The sequence below is a fragment of the Vigna angularis genome, chromosome 1 (genome assembly GCF_016808095.1).
Source record: "Vigna angularis cultivar LongXiaoDou No.4 chromosome 1, ASM1680809v1, whole genome shotgun sequence".
Taxonomy (NCBI): Eukaryota; Viridiplantae; Streptophyta; class Magnoliopsida; order Fabales; family Fabaceae; genus Vigna; species Vigna angularis.
Window position 1 is genome coordinate 65042285 of NC_068970.1, and position 18592 is coordinate 65060876.

General features: G+C 33.1%; 2 protein-coding genes and 1 pseudogene across 2 annotated transcripts; 1 reads left to right on the forward strand and 2 right to left on the reverse strand.

The window, feature by feature from the left end:
* Positions 1-287: 287 nt before the first annotated feature.
* On the forward strand, positions 288-2917 carry LOC108332745 (protein EXORDIUM-like 3; annotated as a pseudogene).
* Positions 2918-5077: 2160 nt separating this feature from the next.
* LOC108333858 (golgin candidate 2) lies at positions 5078-11501 on the reverse strand. Its single transcript, XM_017569319.2, has 10 exons — positions 11205-11501; positions 9918-11021; positions 9307-9417; positions 9109-9168; positions 8565-8622; positions 7981-8033; positions 7713-7802; positions 6484-6609; positions 6111-6158; positions 5078-6029 (listed from the first exon to the last, which is right to left on the reverse strand). The coding sequence occupies exons 1-10, from the start codon at positions 11256-11258 to the stop codon at positions 5655-5657; spliced, it is 2079 nt and encodes a 692-aa protein (XP_017424808.1). The 5' UTR covers positions 11259-11501; the 3' UTR covers positions 5078-5654.
* An 846-nt stretch (positions 11502-12347) lies between these two features.
* Positions 12348-14681, reverse strand: LOC108333861 (ras-related protein RABA6a). Its single transcript, XM_017569321.2, has 2 exons — positions 14321-14681; positions 12348-12983 (listed from the first exon to the last, which is right to left on the reverse strand). Exons 1-2 carry the CDS (start codon positions 14536-14538, stop codon positions 12551-12553), a joined length of 651 nt encoding a protein of 216 aa, XP_017424810.1. The 5' UTR covers positions 14539-14681; the 3' UTR covers positions 12348-12550.
* Positions 14682-18592: the final 3911 nt, after the last annotated feature.

The window sequence follows — 18592 nt, forward strand, 5'->3', positions numbered from 1 at the left end:
TTCTAAAATATCATTATGATAAGTTTTTTTATCAAAAGAAGTATGTAAATAAGTTTTTAAATTTTATATTTACAATTTTTCCGATCTAAAGTTGGTTAAAATCATATCAGTAGGATATTTTAGCTTAGAATTCTTTTAGAGGAATTGGGGAGAAAGTATTGAAAGTCTCATTTCTTTAAGTTGAATTTATAAAATTAAATTAGATTTAAAATTATTTTTTTTAACAGAAAGATAAATTTAAGTTATCATTGACCTCCATTTTTAAACTATATCAAGTAATCTGATACATGAAGAAGTACCATAAAAGATTGTCAAAAGTCCTGGTAATAAGAAACTCAAACCGCCACTGTTCTTATTGTAATTCTATTTCTACCTAGCTTTTACTTGGTCATGAGAAGTGCAATTCCACAGAAAATGGGGTTGCTTTCGTGCATCCCCATCTTCGTTTCTCACCACAATTTTTAGCGAAATGATTGATCCTATTGGCGAAATGATTGTCATCTGCTATCCGTTTTTCAAAGAGAGTATGAGATATACTTAAAATTTCACTAATGTATTCATTCATACGCCGTTTCTATCTGCATAATGAAAACCATACATGATCAAATGTCCCAAGTTCATTTTCCAAATTACACTTACTACAGGAGAAAACACAGTTATTAAAAATATACATAAAGACCTTCATGGTATTTTTCAATATATACATACGAAGCCATAGTCTTACATTTCTCATTCTTTTCCTCTTTTTCATATAACACTTAAGAGGTTCTAATAATAATAAGAAATGTTTTGTGTGAAGCGTAAAATTTATCACTGTACATTATGTTACGTGTTAAGATATTAGTCATTTTTAGCTATAAACGCTGAAATTGCTACACATTCTTTCGTGTTATCTTTATTCCCCCTCACCCTGAATACATGATATATGTTGAATCAGTTGCATTACGCCAAAGCAAAATTAATTAAACTTTTAAACGAAAACAAACAATTATTATATTGTTGGTTGCAGAAGAACAATAATATAACAAGTACCAGGAATTCGTCTTTAATTATATCAAATTGCTTTCTAGTAAGGAAGATTTAATATTATGTTGAAGAAAAGCATATACTAAATTTTAACAGGGCGAGCTTTTAGTTTTTTCTCCAATAAAAAAAAGTGAAGCAGTAGTAATAATAATAACGTACTTAAATGAAAAGAAAGAATGAAGAAGAAAGCAAAACATCTTCGATGCATGTCTTCTTTTTTCTGCTTTTCTCTCTCCGCGATTTAGTGGCGCATAGCACATGTACCGCTCATTATCTTTCTAAGGTGTCCAAATGTTGTCCCACATTTACAAGAGTAATGGTTAAACTATTTTATGTTGGTAAATTATAGTTTCGTAGCAATAAGGGGAGGCAAAACTTTTAGAAGTATGTGCAGGTGTAGTAGGTTCAGATTGCATTACTACTTGTGTTGTTGCTATTGGTGCTATAGAATTGCAGATTAGGATGCATCCAATGAACTGTTTTAGGCATAACAGCTGACACAATTGATTTTATTGGGGTCAAATTAATTGGGTCTGAAGTTAATGAACTGTTGTTAAGGTAGTCGTTCATGATCACATAAGTTCTGCGTTGGCGCAACAAGTTGGCATTAATGAAGTTGCAGGAAGCATGATGGCCTTCAATACTAATTATAAGGATACAAGTCTCTTTGGCATTAATGAAGTTGCAGGAAGCATGATGGCCTTCAATACTAATATTTGTCTATAAACAATGAATCAATCAACGTTCATTTCAGCATATTTGTTTATTTTGAATAAGTTTGACGAAGTGTCAGCGGTGGTTGACATTCATACATACCTGAAGTAAGAGAATATTTGCAGCCTCCATAAATAATGATTGATGAGTTACTGAAAACCTGTACTCCATCTCCTTTGTTGTTGAAGGAACCACTTACAGCACTAACTCTGCTAGATGCACACCTTCTAAAACATTAATCAAGTCTCAAAATTCTTAGTTATTAATTAAGTAAAGGACCCTATTTAATAAAAATCTTTCATTTAAAAACACCACAAATTAAATATTCTCAAAACCCTATGGTCTGACCAGTCCATGAGTTTTACAGTGTCACCAAATTTACCAACATTTTTTTTTCTTTTATTATAATACAAAAAGCTTTCCATAATACAAAAAGCTTCACCGACTGAAAACCTCCTCATACTCCCAAAATGTGCCAGGGCCTCTCCGCCCCATCGCCGCCGTTCGCGGCGCTTCTATCCTTCGTCCTCTTCCAGTTTTTCCACCTCGCCGGAGGTCCGGTATCGGCTTGGCGGCCCTGGCCATACAGTCTGCGATAAAAAGCGCCATCACGGCGAAATTTCGGCCGCAGCCGATCAATCCGAGGAGCGGGTTGTATCTGCTGCTGACGGCGGATGACGTGTCTGCACTTCTGTGTTTGGGTTCCACTATTTCACGTTTCCGTCGTTGGTTCGCGTGGGTGGGTAACTCCGCAAAGCTGTGCCCCGGGCAGTGTGCTTACCCTTTTGCTATGCCCGCCTACATCCCTAACCAGAAGCCGTTCAAGTCTCCGAACGGCGACGTTGGAGTGGATGGCATGATAAGTGTGATTGGGTACGGGATGGCTGAGCTGGCATCCAACCCTTTAGCCAGTGCTTGGTATGCCGGTCAGGACCCCTCTTTCCCGGTGGAGATTGCCGATCTCTGTGAGGGCATTTACGGCACCGTGTGCTTCACCTTGTGCTGCCGTTAGTATTTATGTATTAGGTTTATCGAGAATAAGGTTTACGGGAGATACAATGAATTCTGATTCCAACCACATATTGAAATCACTCTCTACACTCTCTACCAAAAATAATGGATTAAAGGGTTTTCACCTACTTTTTCATTTACACTAGAACTTAAAATTCAATCATGATTGTCGAGCTTCACCTTTTACCAGTGAGAAAATGTTCTCGCAGAAAAAAATGGAAAATGTAGGGGTTTTGAAGGTCAGGAGTTTTGAAAAACCCCTTGGACCAATAAAATAGGATCTAGTTTCAGAAAATGCAATAGGTCTACTCACCTCCTTCCGCAGTTTCTGAGAGAACAACTTGCTTTTGTCCATATTGAACACAATGCTCTATTTCCCTTCTTCCCTTCATGTTTCGTTCGTCACTGACTCTAAAATCTCTTTCCACTCCGCTCCTGCATGCCGTATCTATTATCAAGAAACACATGTCAATCCCTAAGACGTTGCTCCCTCCCCTCTCTCTCTCTCTCTCTCTCTCTCTCTCTCTCTCTCTCTTGATCTCTCTCTTGATCTCTCTCTTGATCTCACTTTCATCATGAGGTGCAACCATGGCTTTTGATTTCCAGTTTGCTATAGAAGTCAAGAAGAAGCACTAAGCGATATTATAGAATATAGTAAATTAGATACTTAGAAAAGCTAAAGGGGTAGGACAGTTTATACGTGAATCAAGCCAGTGTGTTCTTTCTCTTTAGGTAAAATTCAACAAGCTCCTCTTCTGTTGGGTGAAACCGGGTACGTAGCATAAACTCATCCTGTGTTGTGGCTCCTATATTTAATCAAAACTTGTGAAATTAAGAGAGAGATATGTGGTTTAAGGGTTCGGTGGAATTGTTAGCGCAGGCCAAGGGGGAAGTGGGCTGGGTGTTCCAATAGTTCTTTATCTCATTATCCGTTCTTCCTTGTAGTGATCCTGGAATTAACGATTTCATGGTTGTTGTACTTAGAGCTGAACCTGCAAGTGAAAAGTTACTTCACGTAGATTTTGATTTCCAGTTTGCTGTAGAAGTCGAAGAAGAAGTGGAAGAAGAAGCAGTGATGGATATTATAAAATATAGTAAATTAGATACTACAATATATATCGTTATAAAGTTTAACAACTTGCTGAATAAGATGCTACAAAGATTATAGTGTTAGCAACACACACAATTGATTTAGAAATGATACACAGAGTTGTCTACATATAGATATGAATGCATACATACAGGGCCATGTAGTATCCGAGTGTGAAAGAGGAAAGCATGAGAAACAATATGAAAATGAAAAGGAACATTGGAAAGAACATAATTGGGGTGTGGTGAGAGCGCAAAGAAAGAGGAAATAGAGCTGAGAAGTGCAACTTCCTCACCCATTAGGTGATGAGGAGAGGAAGAAGATGAAAACTATCAAAAGAAAAAAGTTGTTAACAAACATTTTCGTATATGATAATATGAATATTCTATTGCACACGATCCAGGGGTCGGTCCCACGCATCTCCCACAACACAACCCATGAGCATTTCGAGACAAAGCAGAATCTCACTTTATTTTTACTTTTGTTTTACTTTAGGAATCACATTAATTGTTCCAATCCTGTTCATTTTCTTCTTTAAGTTGTTCAATTGGTTGTACGTGTTGTCATGCTTTTGCCAAAACTTGAACTCATTTTATCTCACCTATTTAGATTCAATATCTGAATCCTCCTTCTGCAATTCTTTCCGGCTATGTTTACCAGACATATTAATAGAGTAAAAGGAACATAATAAGACATTTATGAACAGCGAAATAAATAAGAATGAAATGTATAAACTGTATCAAATAGTTCAATTATTAGTCCAAAAACTAGTTGGTTTAACTTTTTCGTAATACAAAGACATATGAAATCTTCCACGCCCGGTCTCTTTAATGAGACATCATTCATTTTTGTTACTACACGCTGAATATAATAACATTATTTTAGGTTAACTAAGCTTATTATTAATCTGTTTATACCTTTGATAAATTTTTATCATTCCCTTTTACTCCCTTAAAAAAAATTCATGTATTATTCAGAAGAAAATTCATTTACCTCTCTTAAGTTCCTACCTAATAATTCTCACGATTTCAAATTAACGTAGGCGCAAATTATTCATAACTTATGGTCCTGAAGTTCAATTTTACACATTACTCTCGTAAAGTAATCTCCAGGGTTCATTTACCAGGAAAAAAATAAGTGAGAAATAATAAACAACAAAATAAGGAAGTCAAATGAAAATAAATGAAAATTAAAGATAATTGATTTAAAAGTAAGAACATGGCACATATCACATAATTAAATCAAAGAGTATATGTAATTGTACCGTGTCATCAAGTACGAGGTTCCAATGCATTACACACAGATGAATCAATATTTATTAACAATTGTATGATAAAAAAATGGATTTTTTTTTCTCTACAATATTCAAGGGATAATAATTTCAGAACTACTTACAGCGGCCTCTTTTGTTTTTAATTCTATGGTCACAACAGAGCTTACATCAAAGGCTTATTCTGTGACCACGTCTATTGCTAAACTGTACATACAAAATACTTATTGCTACTTTAATTGCGTCAATACTTTTCAACAGTCATCATTAGATCAGCCATCGTGTCAATACAAATAGCAGGATGTTGCTCCTCTGATGGATTCCCTCCAAATCCAATGAAGTTTAACAACGTCAAAGATATTTAGTTCATCGAAATAGGAAGCTATGAAGTCCTGTATTTTTCTGGTCAAAGTGTGGGGCATGCCTGCATGTCAACTGCTGATGTTTGATATATTCTGGCGTTCCAAAACATATCCAATATATTGAGAACCTCATAAAAGTCGCAGTGAATGACACAAAAATAAAAGACACATCGCAACACAATCAAACTCCTCCAGTGTTATTAATGTTCTCCAATGAGATCTGGGCACCAGATCTGCCCACATTTGACGGGCCCGAATCTGATGAAAGAATATAAAACACCCAGAAATGAAGGCAAACAAGATATATCAAAGCCCACCATTTTGCAGTTGTGTTCCTTTTCAGAAAAAGTGCACCGGTCACAAAAATATGATCTAGTTGTTGAAGTAATGATCCAAGCTGTCTCTTGCCAGAATGAATTCTGGCTTTTAGCATAGGGTTCAACTTTGAATTCGAGAGCTCCCATAATCCTGATTCTAAGTCACTGGATGAAGAAGCACGATTCATATTTGTTGAACCTGATGCTGACGTGTTCTCATCCAGCAACCTTGACACAGCCTGCCAAGTTGATTATGAAAATTGAAAATTAAGTATATACAGTTGCAAGAATTAGTACCATAGCATCAGTAAAAAGCATACCTCGATTCTGAACATAAGACTTGCCTTCTCTGAAGAGAGTGATTCCACCTGTTAACCAGCAGAATAATTTGTATGAAATTTGAATAGGTAGGGGTCAAAAGAAACCTTAAGAAACTCCTGTCTTATTTTGTATTTAAATGAACTTTTGAAATATTTCTGTTGGTCTTTTAAACTGATGAGTTCTGAAAACTGGATCCGATAAATTAGTTGGCCATTTTGGTTTTGACTGCACATGGGTTTTCAACTGCTAATGTTTTCAGACAACACCCTTAGGACTGACTGATCAGATTGACTGGTTCTGCCCTAAATTTAAAGCAGTGTTCCACGAATATTCACACATTGTAAAGTCACCTAGATGTATTAGAAGACAAACCTTTGCTTGTTTCTGTATTAAATGGTCAGTCATTTGTTGAAGCCTTTGCTTGAGCTCAACTTCAACTTCTGTTGGCTCTTCCATCTCTTTCCTTGTTATTTCAATATCAGCTTCCAGCTTTCTTGCCTTTGATGGACAAATATATCAAATAATTACACACGGCAAGAGGAAATCATATTAACTTCACAGACACAAAGCAATCTATAATAATACAAGAACAAATGATGCAGATATAAAGAAATAATTCATGATAGCATAGGATATCTTATCTTCAAATTTGCATGGAAATTGACTAAAAACTTGCAATATATTTAAAAGAAATTAAATGGTTCCTTGGAAAAAGCAAATGTGTCCAAGAATAGAACGCTTGTAATTTGATTTAAATAAAAGCATCACTGCTCACTTGGTAAAACATTTCAGCTTTCACAAAAGTATAAAAGGGACAACAAATAGCAAAATATTACTAATGTTACAATTTCCAATCAACCAAACTTGGTTACTAAAGTAGTGCCTTTTAACAAGGTTTATCAATAAAGGAAAAGGAGAAACCAAGTTGAAACTATCAGTGTCAACCACTATGCTTAGATAAGAATAATTTTGGGGTTTACAGTGTAAAGTCACATGTTAGTATGGTGGTTTCTGGTGTTTGAATATTTCAGTAATTTCTATAACTCGTGTATTATAGGGAACTTGTTTTTATTAGGATGAAAACTTGGCAGGCAGTTATTTCTAGTTTAACAAAACAGATAGATTATTATGCAGAATTTAGCAGAAAGTTATTCAGTACGTTAACATTCTAGGAGACCATCGGGTTCTCATTACCGTACACAAACTTATCTAGCAAGATAAGGCACAAAAAAAGAAGTCAGAAATCTCATGTTTTCTAATCAGACCTTACTGTTCAATGCGCTTTAACCTAAGGGACTGTGGACCACAACCATTAGATAACAGGGCACATAGTTGGGTAAATTTAAAAGCAATAAAAAAGGATGCAGATAACGGAAACTGAAATATACAGGTATGACTATTTCGAAGACTCGTTCTGATAATTCCAATATTTGCTTTTTAAAATATAACTAAAAAATAAAAGAAAACCTTATCCAATAAAAAGAAGAAAAACAGAGAGACACCATTCAAGAAAGAAAATTCTATGCAAACTACTAAAGTCATGAAATACATTGCATCCGAAATATCATAGCTCTTCAAGAAAAATAGTTTAAAAACCTTACCTTTTCCTCCAATTGAGTAACTTTATCATTGATTAAAGAGTGCTCTGCCTCAAGAATTTCCCGTTCAAACTCCACACCTTTCGAAGCTAGCTACAATGTTAGCATAAATACACAAGATAGTGAGTATAGAAGTTTATAAGGGAAATACAGGATCTAACAAAATAAGATACTAGAGACACACCCACTTAAAAGCCCCCCACTTGGAGAAGTAAACAAAAGACCAATGACTCAATGTCTACCCACTTCAGCAAATAATCATATAACTTACTTGATTTTGTGAAGCTCCAGTTTGAGGAGGATTCTTCATTCTCCTTCTGAGATCTATAAACGGTTAAAGGATTAGCTCATTTCAACAACTGCCACACACTAACCAACCCAATTTGACAAAATAATGATACGCATAGCTATTATAAGCCAGGAACGGCAGAAAGAAAGACATTAGGATTACATAATCTTTGTCAGACATATTCTTGAGCAAGAGGAAGGCACATACCAAGTTGATTGGTTCCCAAAATCCCTATAGCAGCTGAGCACATATTTGCTTTGATTGCAAACCTAAAATGGATTCTGTGCACCTTTTTTCCACTTATTTACTACTAACCACCTATTCATCAGTTCCTTGCATAATTGCATATGCCTAAATTAATAATTGATTCTGTGCACCTTTTTTCCACTTTTGCTAAAATCTAGTTACTAATCTTAAAGAATAAAAATACATATTCAAAGTAAAATGAGACAGCTATGACGTATAGACACTACACTGGCAGTAGCAAGTCCCATAAAAAACAACATAATATTATACATTAGAAAGAAATAATGTACCAAATAATGTGAAAATAATAGGTTTAGTACCTTCATGAAGCAACTCCTTCGATGAGATTTGTTGTCTAAGTTCTGCTACTTGTTTAACCTGATAAAAACACGTAAGAAATTTAGTAAACCTTTCCAGATATTTATGACGACCTGAGGATTAAGGAACCACAGAAATTTAAGCAGCATATAATGTTCAGTTTGGCTCATTCAATTTCAATATACTGGAACTCATTCTAGTTCTTGCAAAAACTAAATTTTCAATAAGAACACGTTTTGGGAGTTGATTGGTTCATTCAGTTTAGTTTTTCAATTTCTAGTTCCAGTAACAGGGTTAAGGTCTTCAGATATATGACGCTGACCAGCTTCACTATGCTGGTCATATTAAATTATTAATCATCTTATTTATTATGTCACCACTAATTTTGGGTGATCATAAGTCATCATGAAATTAGGACTGGAGTCCAAATCAATGAAAGAGGTACTAGCAAGCAACTATACTTTTCTATTCAATAATTACAGACCTGCAAAAGCTTACTTTCTGTTGGATCATAAGGAGGGAAGTCACCTAAGAATTTAAATATACCTCAATTTCAAGGTTCCACTGCACAGCCGCTAGGGATCTTGCAAGATCAGCGTTGGCAGTCTGCAATCAATACAAACATTTGTCAACAAGCTTATGTCGATATCTTTGTTAAAAAAAAAAGGTATAAATTATTTACAGAAAGGTACAGTAAGTTATGCTATCCTATAAAGTATAAACTAACGGTTTGAATTAACATACCTCCAATTTAGTTAAACGTGCAAGAAATTCCATTCTAGTATTATTATGTTTCTGCTTTTCTAACTCAACAGCTTCCATCGTTTCCATTGCAGTGCTCTGAAGCTGTGAAGCCTAAAGCAAGGAACAAAAAGGATTACATAAATAACCAATAGATCATAAACATTAAGTTACAAGAAAATTCTATACTATGGTAGCATTTGATAGACGTGTTAGAACAGGATATAACATAAAATGTGGTTTCTATTACATGTTTTGTTCATTTTAAAAACAAAACAGAATAGGACATTGGACTAAAAAGAGTGGTGAATTTTGATTCTACTCAGAGGGTGAAACCATGAGAAGAAAAGCAGAACATAACCATTCTACTTTGTTCTATCTGCAAGCAAAATACTGCCTATGGAGTTTGACATTTTAATTTTTCCACCAAATGACCAAAAGCAGAAAAAAAAAATCAAATAATTTGTCAACATTACCTATAGGCTATATCCTATAGAAGACACCATGTTGAGTTTAACCAGTGTATATATATATATATATATATATATATATATATATATATAAAGGTTAAAAAAGCAACACAAAGATCAGTTCTTAAATTGTAATTATGTTACCTCTTGTGCTTGTTCTTTAGCTCGCTCCTCGAGTATTTTCTCTAGAGTCTGCTTCTCCCCCTCTAATTTGGCCACCATATTTTCCCGTTCCTTGATAGCGTTTATAGCTTTAGCTGCTGCTTTTTCAGCCAGAATCCTTTCCCTCCTCTTTCTCCTTTCCTCCCTCTCATGCTCACTTTCAGAATCAGATGTTGAACCGGAATCAGTATCTGAATCAGAACCTCCATCGCTAGCCATGGGAGAACCCCTTTTCAAATCGTCAGATATAGAATTCCCAGAGATTGAATTAAGCTCATGCCTTTCTTTTATCGCACTTCTCAATTGACTGCCATCAAAATCTACCACAATCTTAGGCTCTTGCACCTTATCAATCCCTAATGATGGTATTGTTTCTGCAGCCAAAGTTTGGTCGCCCTCCTGCAACGATTCTGGTGGAGAAGTGTCCCTATAGTTAAACCGATTCTCATTTTCTTCTTTTCCATTTTCCTCGATCACAGGCTTCTCAGAACTGCCCTCGTCGGAATACTTCGGTTCTTTACCCCATTTACCATCAGTCTCTGATTCTACATCCAAATTCCTCCTTGTTGAAGTCGAAGATGTAGATTCCTTTCCATCATCAGGGGCTTTTCCACTCAATTTAACTTCTTTCACATAGTCTGACTTCTGAAAGGACCTCGGACCACTGTTGCCACTTCTTGCATTCCTCCTCATATCGGACACCGACGAAGCTGAAGACAAACCCTTCAGCTTCCTACCACTATTTTGCCTCAAAACACGAGGTGCGGGCACCCCATTACCCTGATTGCTCGCAGAAGCAGAAGACTGAGTAACTATGGGTGCATTAAGGAGTTCAGTCCAATCATCGTTTGTTAAGGTAGGGCCAGATTTGGTAGATAGTTTGGGTGCACTGGCTGTAGCTTTAAGGCCATTAAAATTAGGATCACTGCGAAATTTTCCACCATAATCACTACTCTCCGAGGGTTTCTTCTTCAATTGATCCTTCAGAGACACACCAATCCCTGATTTAGCGGGAGCATCAATGTTCGGTTCCTCGGATCGAAAACCCTCGTTCTTGCCAAGCGATTCAGCCGCTTGTTGATCGAGCTGAACCGTCCATTACAAAATTAACAAATGAATATATTTCAAGATAACATAAAGAGAACTAAAATAATCATAATCGCGCTATACATTAAAATTGACGAAGTAAATTACAACTCCTATGGCTAGGGATTCCGAAAAGGGAAAAATGGAAAAGAAAATGCAAAGCATTGTTATGGTTAGACTTGCCTGGTGGAGAATGCTCTCTGCGGCTTTAAGTTTGGAGGAAATCCAATTCGCCATGGCTTCAGAGAGCGAGATGAGAGGGAAAGAAAATGTCGCGTATCCACAATACGAACGTGTATATCGAAACGCGGCGTTTCAAAGAGTTTACGCGGGTGAAGAAGAGATAATTCAAGATGACGGTGCTTTTCAGGGCGAGAGATCCATGATGCTGGTAATGATGAAGAAGAAGAGGGCCATGAAAGCTGCAAAGAAGAAGATCGAGTGAGAAAGTTAGAGTGACACGCGGGTCATGGAACATGCTTTCTTGGGCCAATCAATTTTGAGTGAATTGCACTGCTTCGCTTTGGGTCCCACTCAACGTACCAATGATTTCTGCTTCGGAACTACCAAACAGTCCAAACTACCATCTACCGGGCTTCAACGCTGGGTCTTTGGAGCCCATTAAAGTGTAAAGTCCGGTACAAGCCCACATCCTTTATTCTAAAGAAATTTCTTTTTGCACTCCATGTTTTTCTTCTACATCTTCATAAATATCAAAAGTTTTTATGTTTCTCTTTGGTTTAAAGTTATTTTCCAATTATGCAATTCAAAACTTTAGAAAAAAATATACCAAATTATATTATCCACAACATAAATTTAAAACATATAAATGAATATAAATTTCATTTTAAAGTAGATTTGTAATTTATATTTATTATCTATTAAACCTATCATATCATCGGTTGTGAATCATTCCAAGCTAAGTTTAAATTTCCACAAATTTGAAATGTTCAGAAAAAAAATATCTTATTTCATCGGTTGGGACATCGTATCGAAATCCATGACTATTATTTAGAGCTTGTGGCAACAAGAAGCGCAGTTGCCGTTTGTGTTGCAGCTTTCATCTTCAACTTATGAATTATTTCTAGTATCAATTTTGACGGTGATCATGACTTTTTGTTTATCAATTTTGTTCCTTATTTCTGTTTTTTATTTTATAAAAAAAAAACTATATTAACTGTTCATTAAGGAGTGTTACTATTTTTTTTTTCACATTATAAAACGTGACCTTCTGGAAATGGAAGAGTTCATGCGTAACCTGAGAGGTTACATTATCCATAAAAAAGTACATGAGATTACGCCAAAGAAAAAACTAGCTGTAAAGAATTAAAGAAAAACGTGTATGATATAAAAATCATCATTTACAATCTATCAAGAAGTCACCTTTCGTGTAATTTAAGAACTAAATCGTCTTCACCATGCAATGAAGAAACGCCGATAACAAGATGAAGAAACTTTGCAAAGTAGAGAAAATCGGAAGAATGAATTACTGAAAGATCATGGCAAAAATTTTCCCAGGAAAAGTCTCATCACGAACAGCAAGAACTAGGTTGTCTGGTTGCAGTGACTTCATCAGCAACATGAATCTCCTTCCCGTTCAGAAGATTAATCGGTTTCTCGTCCATTTTTGCTGCCAAATTCTTCTGCCTTGTCATGTGATAAATCCTTGTGATCATTTGCAAGAACACTTCTTCAACGTTGAGATTCTTCAAAGCAGAGGTTTCCATGAAGCACAACCCTTCTGTTTCAGCATACCCTTTTCCTTCTTCTTTCTCAACCTCTCTCGATTGATCCAGATCGCATTTGTTTCCCACAAGAACAACCACCATCTCTTCCCCTCCGAACTCTCTCAGCTCCAATAGCCACTTCCTCACATTCTCATAGCTTGATCTCATCGTTATATCATACACCAGCACTGCCCCCGAAGCCCCTCGGTAGTACGAACTCGTGATTGCTCTAAACCTGCCACAAAGTTGTATCATAACCATGCTTTTTAGACTGAATTATATCACATTTAGATTTGCTCTTTATTTTACAGTCATGCAAGATTTGGTCATCTGATAAGGTAAAGTTGTCATATTTTCTTGTTACCTTAAATATAAATATAGGTAGGTGATGTAAAAAAGGGAAATCGGCATCCCTATGAGTGTCTAAGAATCCTTAGATAATTGGAAAGGAGAAATGAAATGTTTGACTGTGTGATTGCGCACCAAAATCCTACATTCATTTCTCTCAATCACTTTCATCATGTTTTCTTTCTGTAACAAAGCTCAAACATGTCCATGTCTAGGACCCACATAGCCTAATAGTTACGCTATATAGATTGCATTGCATGATCAAACAGATAAAGAAAAGAAAACTTGGTTTCTACACTTACACAGCCTACACTGACCCATGCTCATCATTCAACTCTGCTGCATAATATTTCTGCCTAATTCATTATGAGAATTGAAAATGCAAGGAAAAGAAGAGGGCATGTAAAACCCAAAGGCAAAAGTAGTAATCAATCACTGTTCCTTTTGTTAAATTTTTCGAACAGAACGAAAGTTACATTCACTCACGGAAAAGGAGGAAATTACGACAAGGTTCCAATAAAGCACCAACCTTGGAGGGAGAACATGTTTTGGATTTTTTAATGATATATATAAGTACAGTCTTAGTTTTTGTTCAAAAGTTTATTTACTCAAATACATACAAATCCAGGCATGGAATTCAATAATGATAATGTTAGTGTTTTCAGGGTCCCACTGAACGGATTCAAGAGTTATTCTTTCCTAATTTCATTCCCCCACGTAATTAAACCAGTACTCAATTGGCATTTGGCAACCACGACATTTTTCAATCATCAAATCTCAGAGATCATCACGGATGAACAGTTCAGTTTAAAAAAATACTAAAAATTTGACCAAAAAACATGAGCAAACGACACAGAACTACACTTGTTTAGTTTACAAAGTATAACAGAGAAGTTCGTTGTAATTTCAAGTTGTTCATATTCAATTCTTCTATGTTAAGCAAATCCGATGAACACCCACTTAGAAATCCAAACCCGGGTTTATGTAACCTCAACCTCGTCAAAAACAAGTTCCATGGTCGTGTGATCTCCTATATATGCAACCGAATTCTTAACTACGACCTCAAAACATAAGAATATAATATAACCGTTACTACGAGCTGATGAAACAAAATGAGTATGATCAAAACATTGAAACGATTGAAGAAAGAAGAAAGAAGGGAAAACATAAAAGTTGGAAGTGATGAGCAATTGAAGAGACAAGACAACATGGTTGTTTCTTTACCTTTCTTGGCCTGCAGTGTCCCATATTTGAGCTTTGATGAGTTTGTCTCCGACCTTGATGTTCCGGTAAGCAAATTCAACTCCTATTGTGGGTTTGGAATCCAACCTGAATTCGTCTTTTGCAAACCTTGAGAGCAGATTCGATTTCCCAACTCCAGAGTCTCCAATCAGAACAGCTTTGAAGAGAAAGTCGCACTCTTCATCGAATGTATCAGCCATGAATATGACCCTTTTCAAATGATCTCTACCTTCACCAGTGTGAGAAGAAAAACCTTAACCATAAAGAAAATGTAGATGATGAAGGAAGAGAGTTGAAATAGGGTGCAAGGTCATGATCATATTTATAGAGTGCTAGAATGCAAAACAAAAGGGCATTAGGAGTAATAATAATCTTTGGTATTTTATTTTGGAGGGTGTTGTATGAGTATATTTACATGTGAAACCATTGAAAAAGGCATTAGGAGTAATAATCCTTGATGTTGTCTATACCTATGAGTGACATTAATCAAGTGGAAGAGCCAACCATGGTTACCTCCATCTTCAAAGAAGGTCCAATGGTATTGTTCCATCTGTCTCCATCAATCTTTTGAGTATAAAGTTTGCCATTTTTCATGCCTATGTGGCCTTTCAGGATTGGCAAACACTTGTTTCTGCACATCATTCATGAGATTGGTTATAGAGTGACATTGTTTAGATCATGATCATCTCAAGGAGGTTAAAAATTTGAACAGGGTAATCATTCCTAATTATATGCCTCCTCTTTGGAAAATATAATTTAACAAGGAATGATCATAGATGTTTGTGGTTAGGTACCGTTATAATCATCAAATCAAAAGGGGTTTGGAATAATAATAATAATAATAATAATAATAATAATAATAATAATAATAATAATAATAATAATAATAATAATAATAATAATAATAATAATAATAAGAAGAAGAAGAAGAATAATAATGAATGATATTTTGACAATATTTTAACGTATGTTATTTTGTGATTAGTTCAAAATTACTTCATAATTAATAATAATAATTATAAACACTATAGATCAATCACACGTAAATAATGTTAAAATATTATAAAAAAAATGTTATGAAAATATCATTACTCTAATAATAATAAATAACTCTATCTTTGTAAAACTGTTCATAGTTGAAAAAGAGCACTTTGTATAACAAAAAAATGTACGTTACGCCACAAGAAATTAGTGCTAACAAAAGGAAAATTAACACTGGAACACAGAAGATAGATATTGAACTTTTACATTGAATTCCATTTTTATATACTTCAAAATAGTCAACGATTCAAGAAGCTAATTGAAGATAAAAGTTATTAACATTTAATATAATGTACTAGTGCTGAATGTATTACACAATAAAAGTTTTAAATAAATATACATCAAACACCTGTTACTATATGATCAGAAAGTAAACTATGGACAAATTTAGTTACTGAGTCAATATAACAACCTTAATTATGCAGATGACATAATTACAAATTATCGATATTACTCGATTTTTTTATCTTAAAGTTTAGCAGGGTAAAATAAATAAACCTTTTATATTTTAAATTTATATATATACCTTACCAGATAAGTAGTTGAATTAAAATAACATTAATCATACAAAACTAACGTATCTCATATGCTATGCTTATTTATAGTCTCCTAGTGATAATTGATTATGTAAAAAACACACATATATATTGAGAGAGAAAGAAATTGTTTAGGTTTAAAAAATCATTTTAAAAAAGAACTAATAATAAATATAAGCTATTCTTATAAAAACAAAAAATTATACAATTATAAAAAAAAAAATGCGTGTTAACTAAATATATCTTTCCGTAGTTTTTAAAATCGTTTTAACATTTGCTCATTTTGATAATTTTGTGTAAATTTGTTTGAGTTTTTAAAAGAATTTCTTTTTTTTTAACACAAAAATATTTAGGCGTTTGTTTAAAGTTACAAAAACAACATCAATAATAATAATAATAATAATAATAATAATAAAATGTTTAAACCAACTTGTGAAAAGTTACTTGGAGTATTTTATTAAAATACGTGAAACTTATTTTTAAAAATATTAAAAAATATATGTTTAATAAAAAAGTTTCTATAACTACAATAAAATATATAATTTCAGAATAACTATTTATTTTTATTATTTAAAAAACATTATTTATATGTTTAAACCGACTCAACCATTCACTTGTCAAAATAAATTATAATATACTTATTTTTAGTATGTCTTTTTAATTAAAATACCCTCTAAAAATATAATAAATAATTTAAAAAACTATTTTCCCCAAAACATCATATTTCTCTTTGCACCCTATCAAAACTTTCGGAAAATATTTTAATGTTTTAACGTTTTCTGTAAAGTAAAATCTAGACTGATGGGTGTAAAGAGAAATTTGAGGAAAAGAAGCAACAGTCAATGAATTCACTTTATTCAAAAAACAGGCTTAGTAATTAATAAGACTTTTACTTTCTGCAATCCATTATTTTTTAGGTACATAATCATTTTCTAAAATGATCACTCTACCTTTCAAAAATTGATCTCCAGATTACTTGCCAGATATTTTTCAGAGCAAACTTTCTAGATTAGAATTTATAAAATAAAATTGCTATAGTGGGATCTTCGTAATAAGCTTTCTATAATTGATCTATGTAAGAGGAACTGTATTTACCTTTATCAAATTATTTTTTAGTGATTTAAGAGGTTTCTAAGAGATATAATTGTAATTGTTATTAAATGAGAATGCAGTATTAGTAATTTAATAAGTAATTGTTACCAATTAGTTATTTAAGAAATTTTTATAATATGCACTTATAGTTGTTGCCAAATCATTTTTCTACTTTAACAATTCAACTAACTTTAAAAATATTTATTAAAATTACTTCATATTATTTAGTCAAAGACTTTAATTGATAACTGAAATTATGACTTTGAAGAATTAATTAAAACGTGCTTATAGAACAATATTAGCATTTATTATACTACAACTTCAACATTTTATAATTAAATATTTTTAATACGTTCGGTTTGATTTTTAAGAGACCATTATTCACTGCAAATAGTAATTATAGTGAATTATCAATAAATTATAAAAAAATATATGAAAAAGAAACATATGTACATTCAAACGTGAAGAAAATTTCCTGTATAGTTAGAAGAGACTTTCTTAAAAATTAATCAACAAATTATCATTAATTAGAGATGGAGAAATAAAGAGTAATTTCTCAATATATTTAAAAAGAGGATTTTATAATATATATATATATATATAATTTTAATTGCAATATTTATAACAAATTGTTTAGTAATTATATAATTAGTAAAGGTGATTAAAAATTTATTTTTCATTTGAAAATGATATCGAGATTAGGATGGATTAAGTACGGATATCTGTTTAAATGCTATTTATTTATAATCTGATCTGTAACAAAAAGTAACAATGAGAAAGCATGAATATTTTAAAACGCAAATCGACTGAATATTTAAAAAATATATTTTATAAACTTTTAAAAAAAATTAAAAAAATATAATGTATAAATTAAATTAAATGTAAATTTAATTTTAATTATTTTTAAATTTAACTTAATAAAAACTAAATAAATTTTAATTTTAATTATATTTAACTTAATAAAATATAAATTAAATTTTAATTTTTAATTTTTAGATAATAAATATCGAATACTATATCCGATTTTTTTATAAACAATTATTAAAAATGTTTACTACCATGAAAAATAAATATTTTTAATAAATATTTTTTATATCCGAATTATTAAAATGTTTATTACCATGTATAATAAATATTTTTTATAAATGATTTTTTATTAATCATTTATAGTGAATTTTATCTATAAATATTTGCCACAAATTTTATCCATAAGGATATTTTTTCTATCCCTAAAGAGACCACCATATATTAAAAAAAAAGTAAAATAGAAAGTGTCCATGACCCATATCAAGCACATTCCTTCTACCTTTCCGTGGCCCTGTTATCATACTTTCCTTTTTCCGTATACAAATATTTAATTTAAATCATTGTCGACATTAAAACAACTCATAATCAATTCACGGCGTGATCGTGGAAGAACAAATCATCGCGGCGTGTTTCCTCTTCACAGCTCACCATTAGCCAAAGAATCAACCGTTACGACGTGATTCCACAACCGCAAACACACGGAGGTTGGCATTCTGGAAGAATCCAATTGTTTATCGCCGCTTATCACGACTTACAACAAAATTCATTGAAAACGTAG

Coding starts and splice junctions, on each gene's coding strand:
- LOC108333861 (XM_017569321.2), bottom strand. CDS start 14,538: ATGGCTGATACATTCGATGAAGAGTGCGACTTTCTCTTCAAAGCTGTT. Junction 12,984..14,320: donor GACACTGCAGGCCAAGAAAG/GTAAAGAAACAA, acceptor ACTTTGTGGCAG/GTTTAGAGCAATCACGAGTT.
- LOC108333858 (XM_017569319.2), bottom strand. CDS start 11,258: ATGGCGAATTGGATTTCCTCCAAACTTAAAGCCGCAGAGAGCATTCTC. Junction 7,803..7,980: donor CTGGAGCTTCACAAAATCAA/GTAAGTTATATG, acceptor CTAACATTGTAG/CTAGCTTCGAAAGGTGTGGA. Junction 6,159..6,483: donor TAATACAGAAACAAGCAAAG/GTTTGTCTTCTA, acceptor GCTGGTTAACAG/GTGGAATCACTCTCTTCAGA.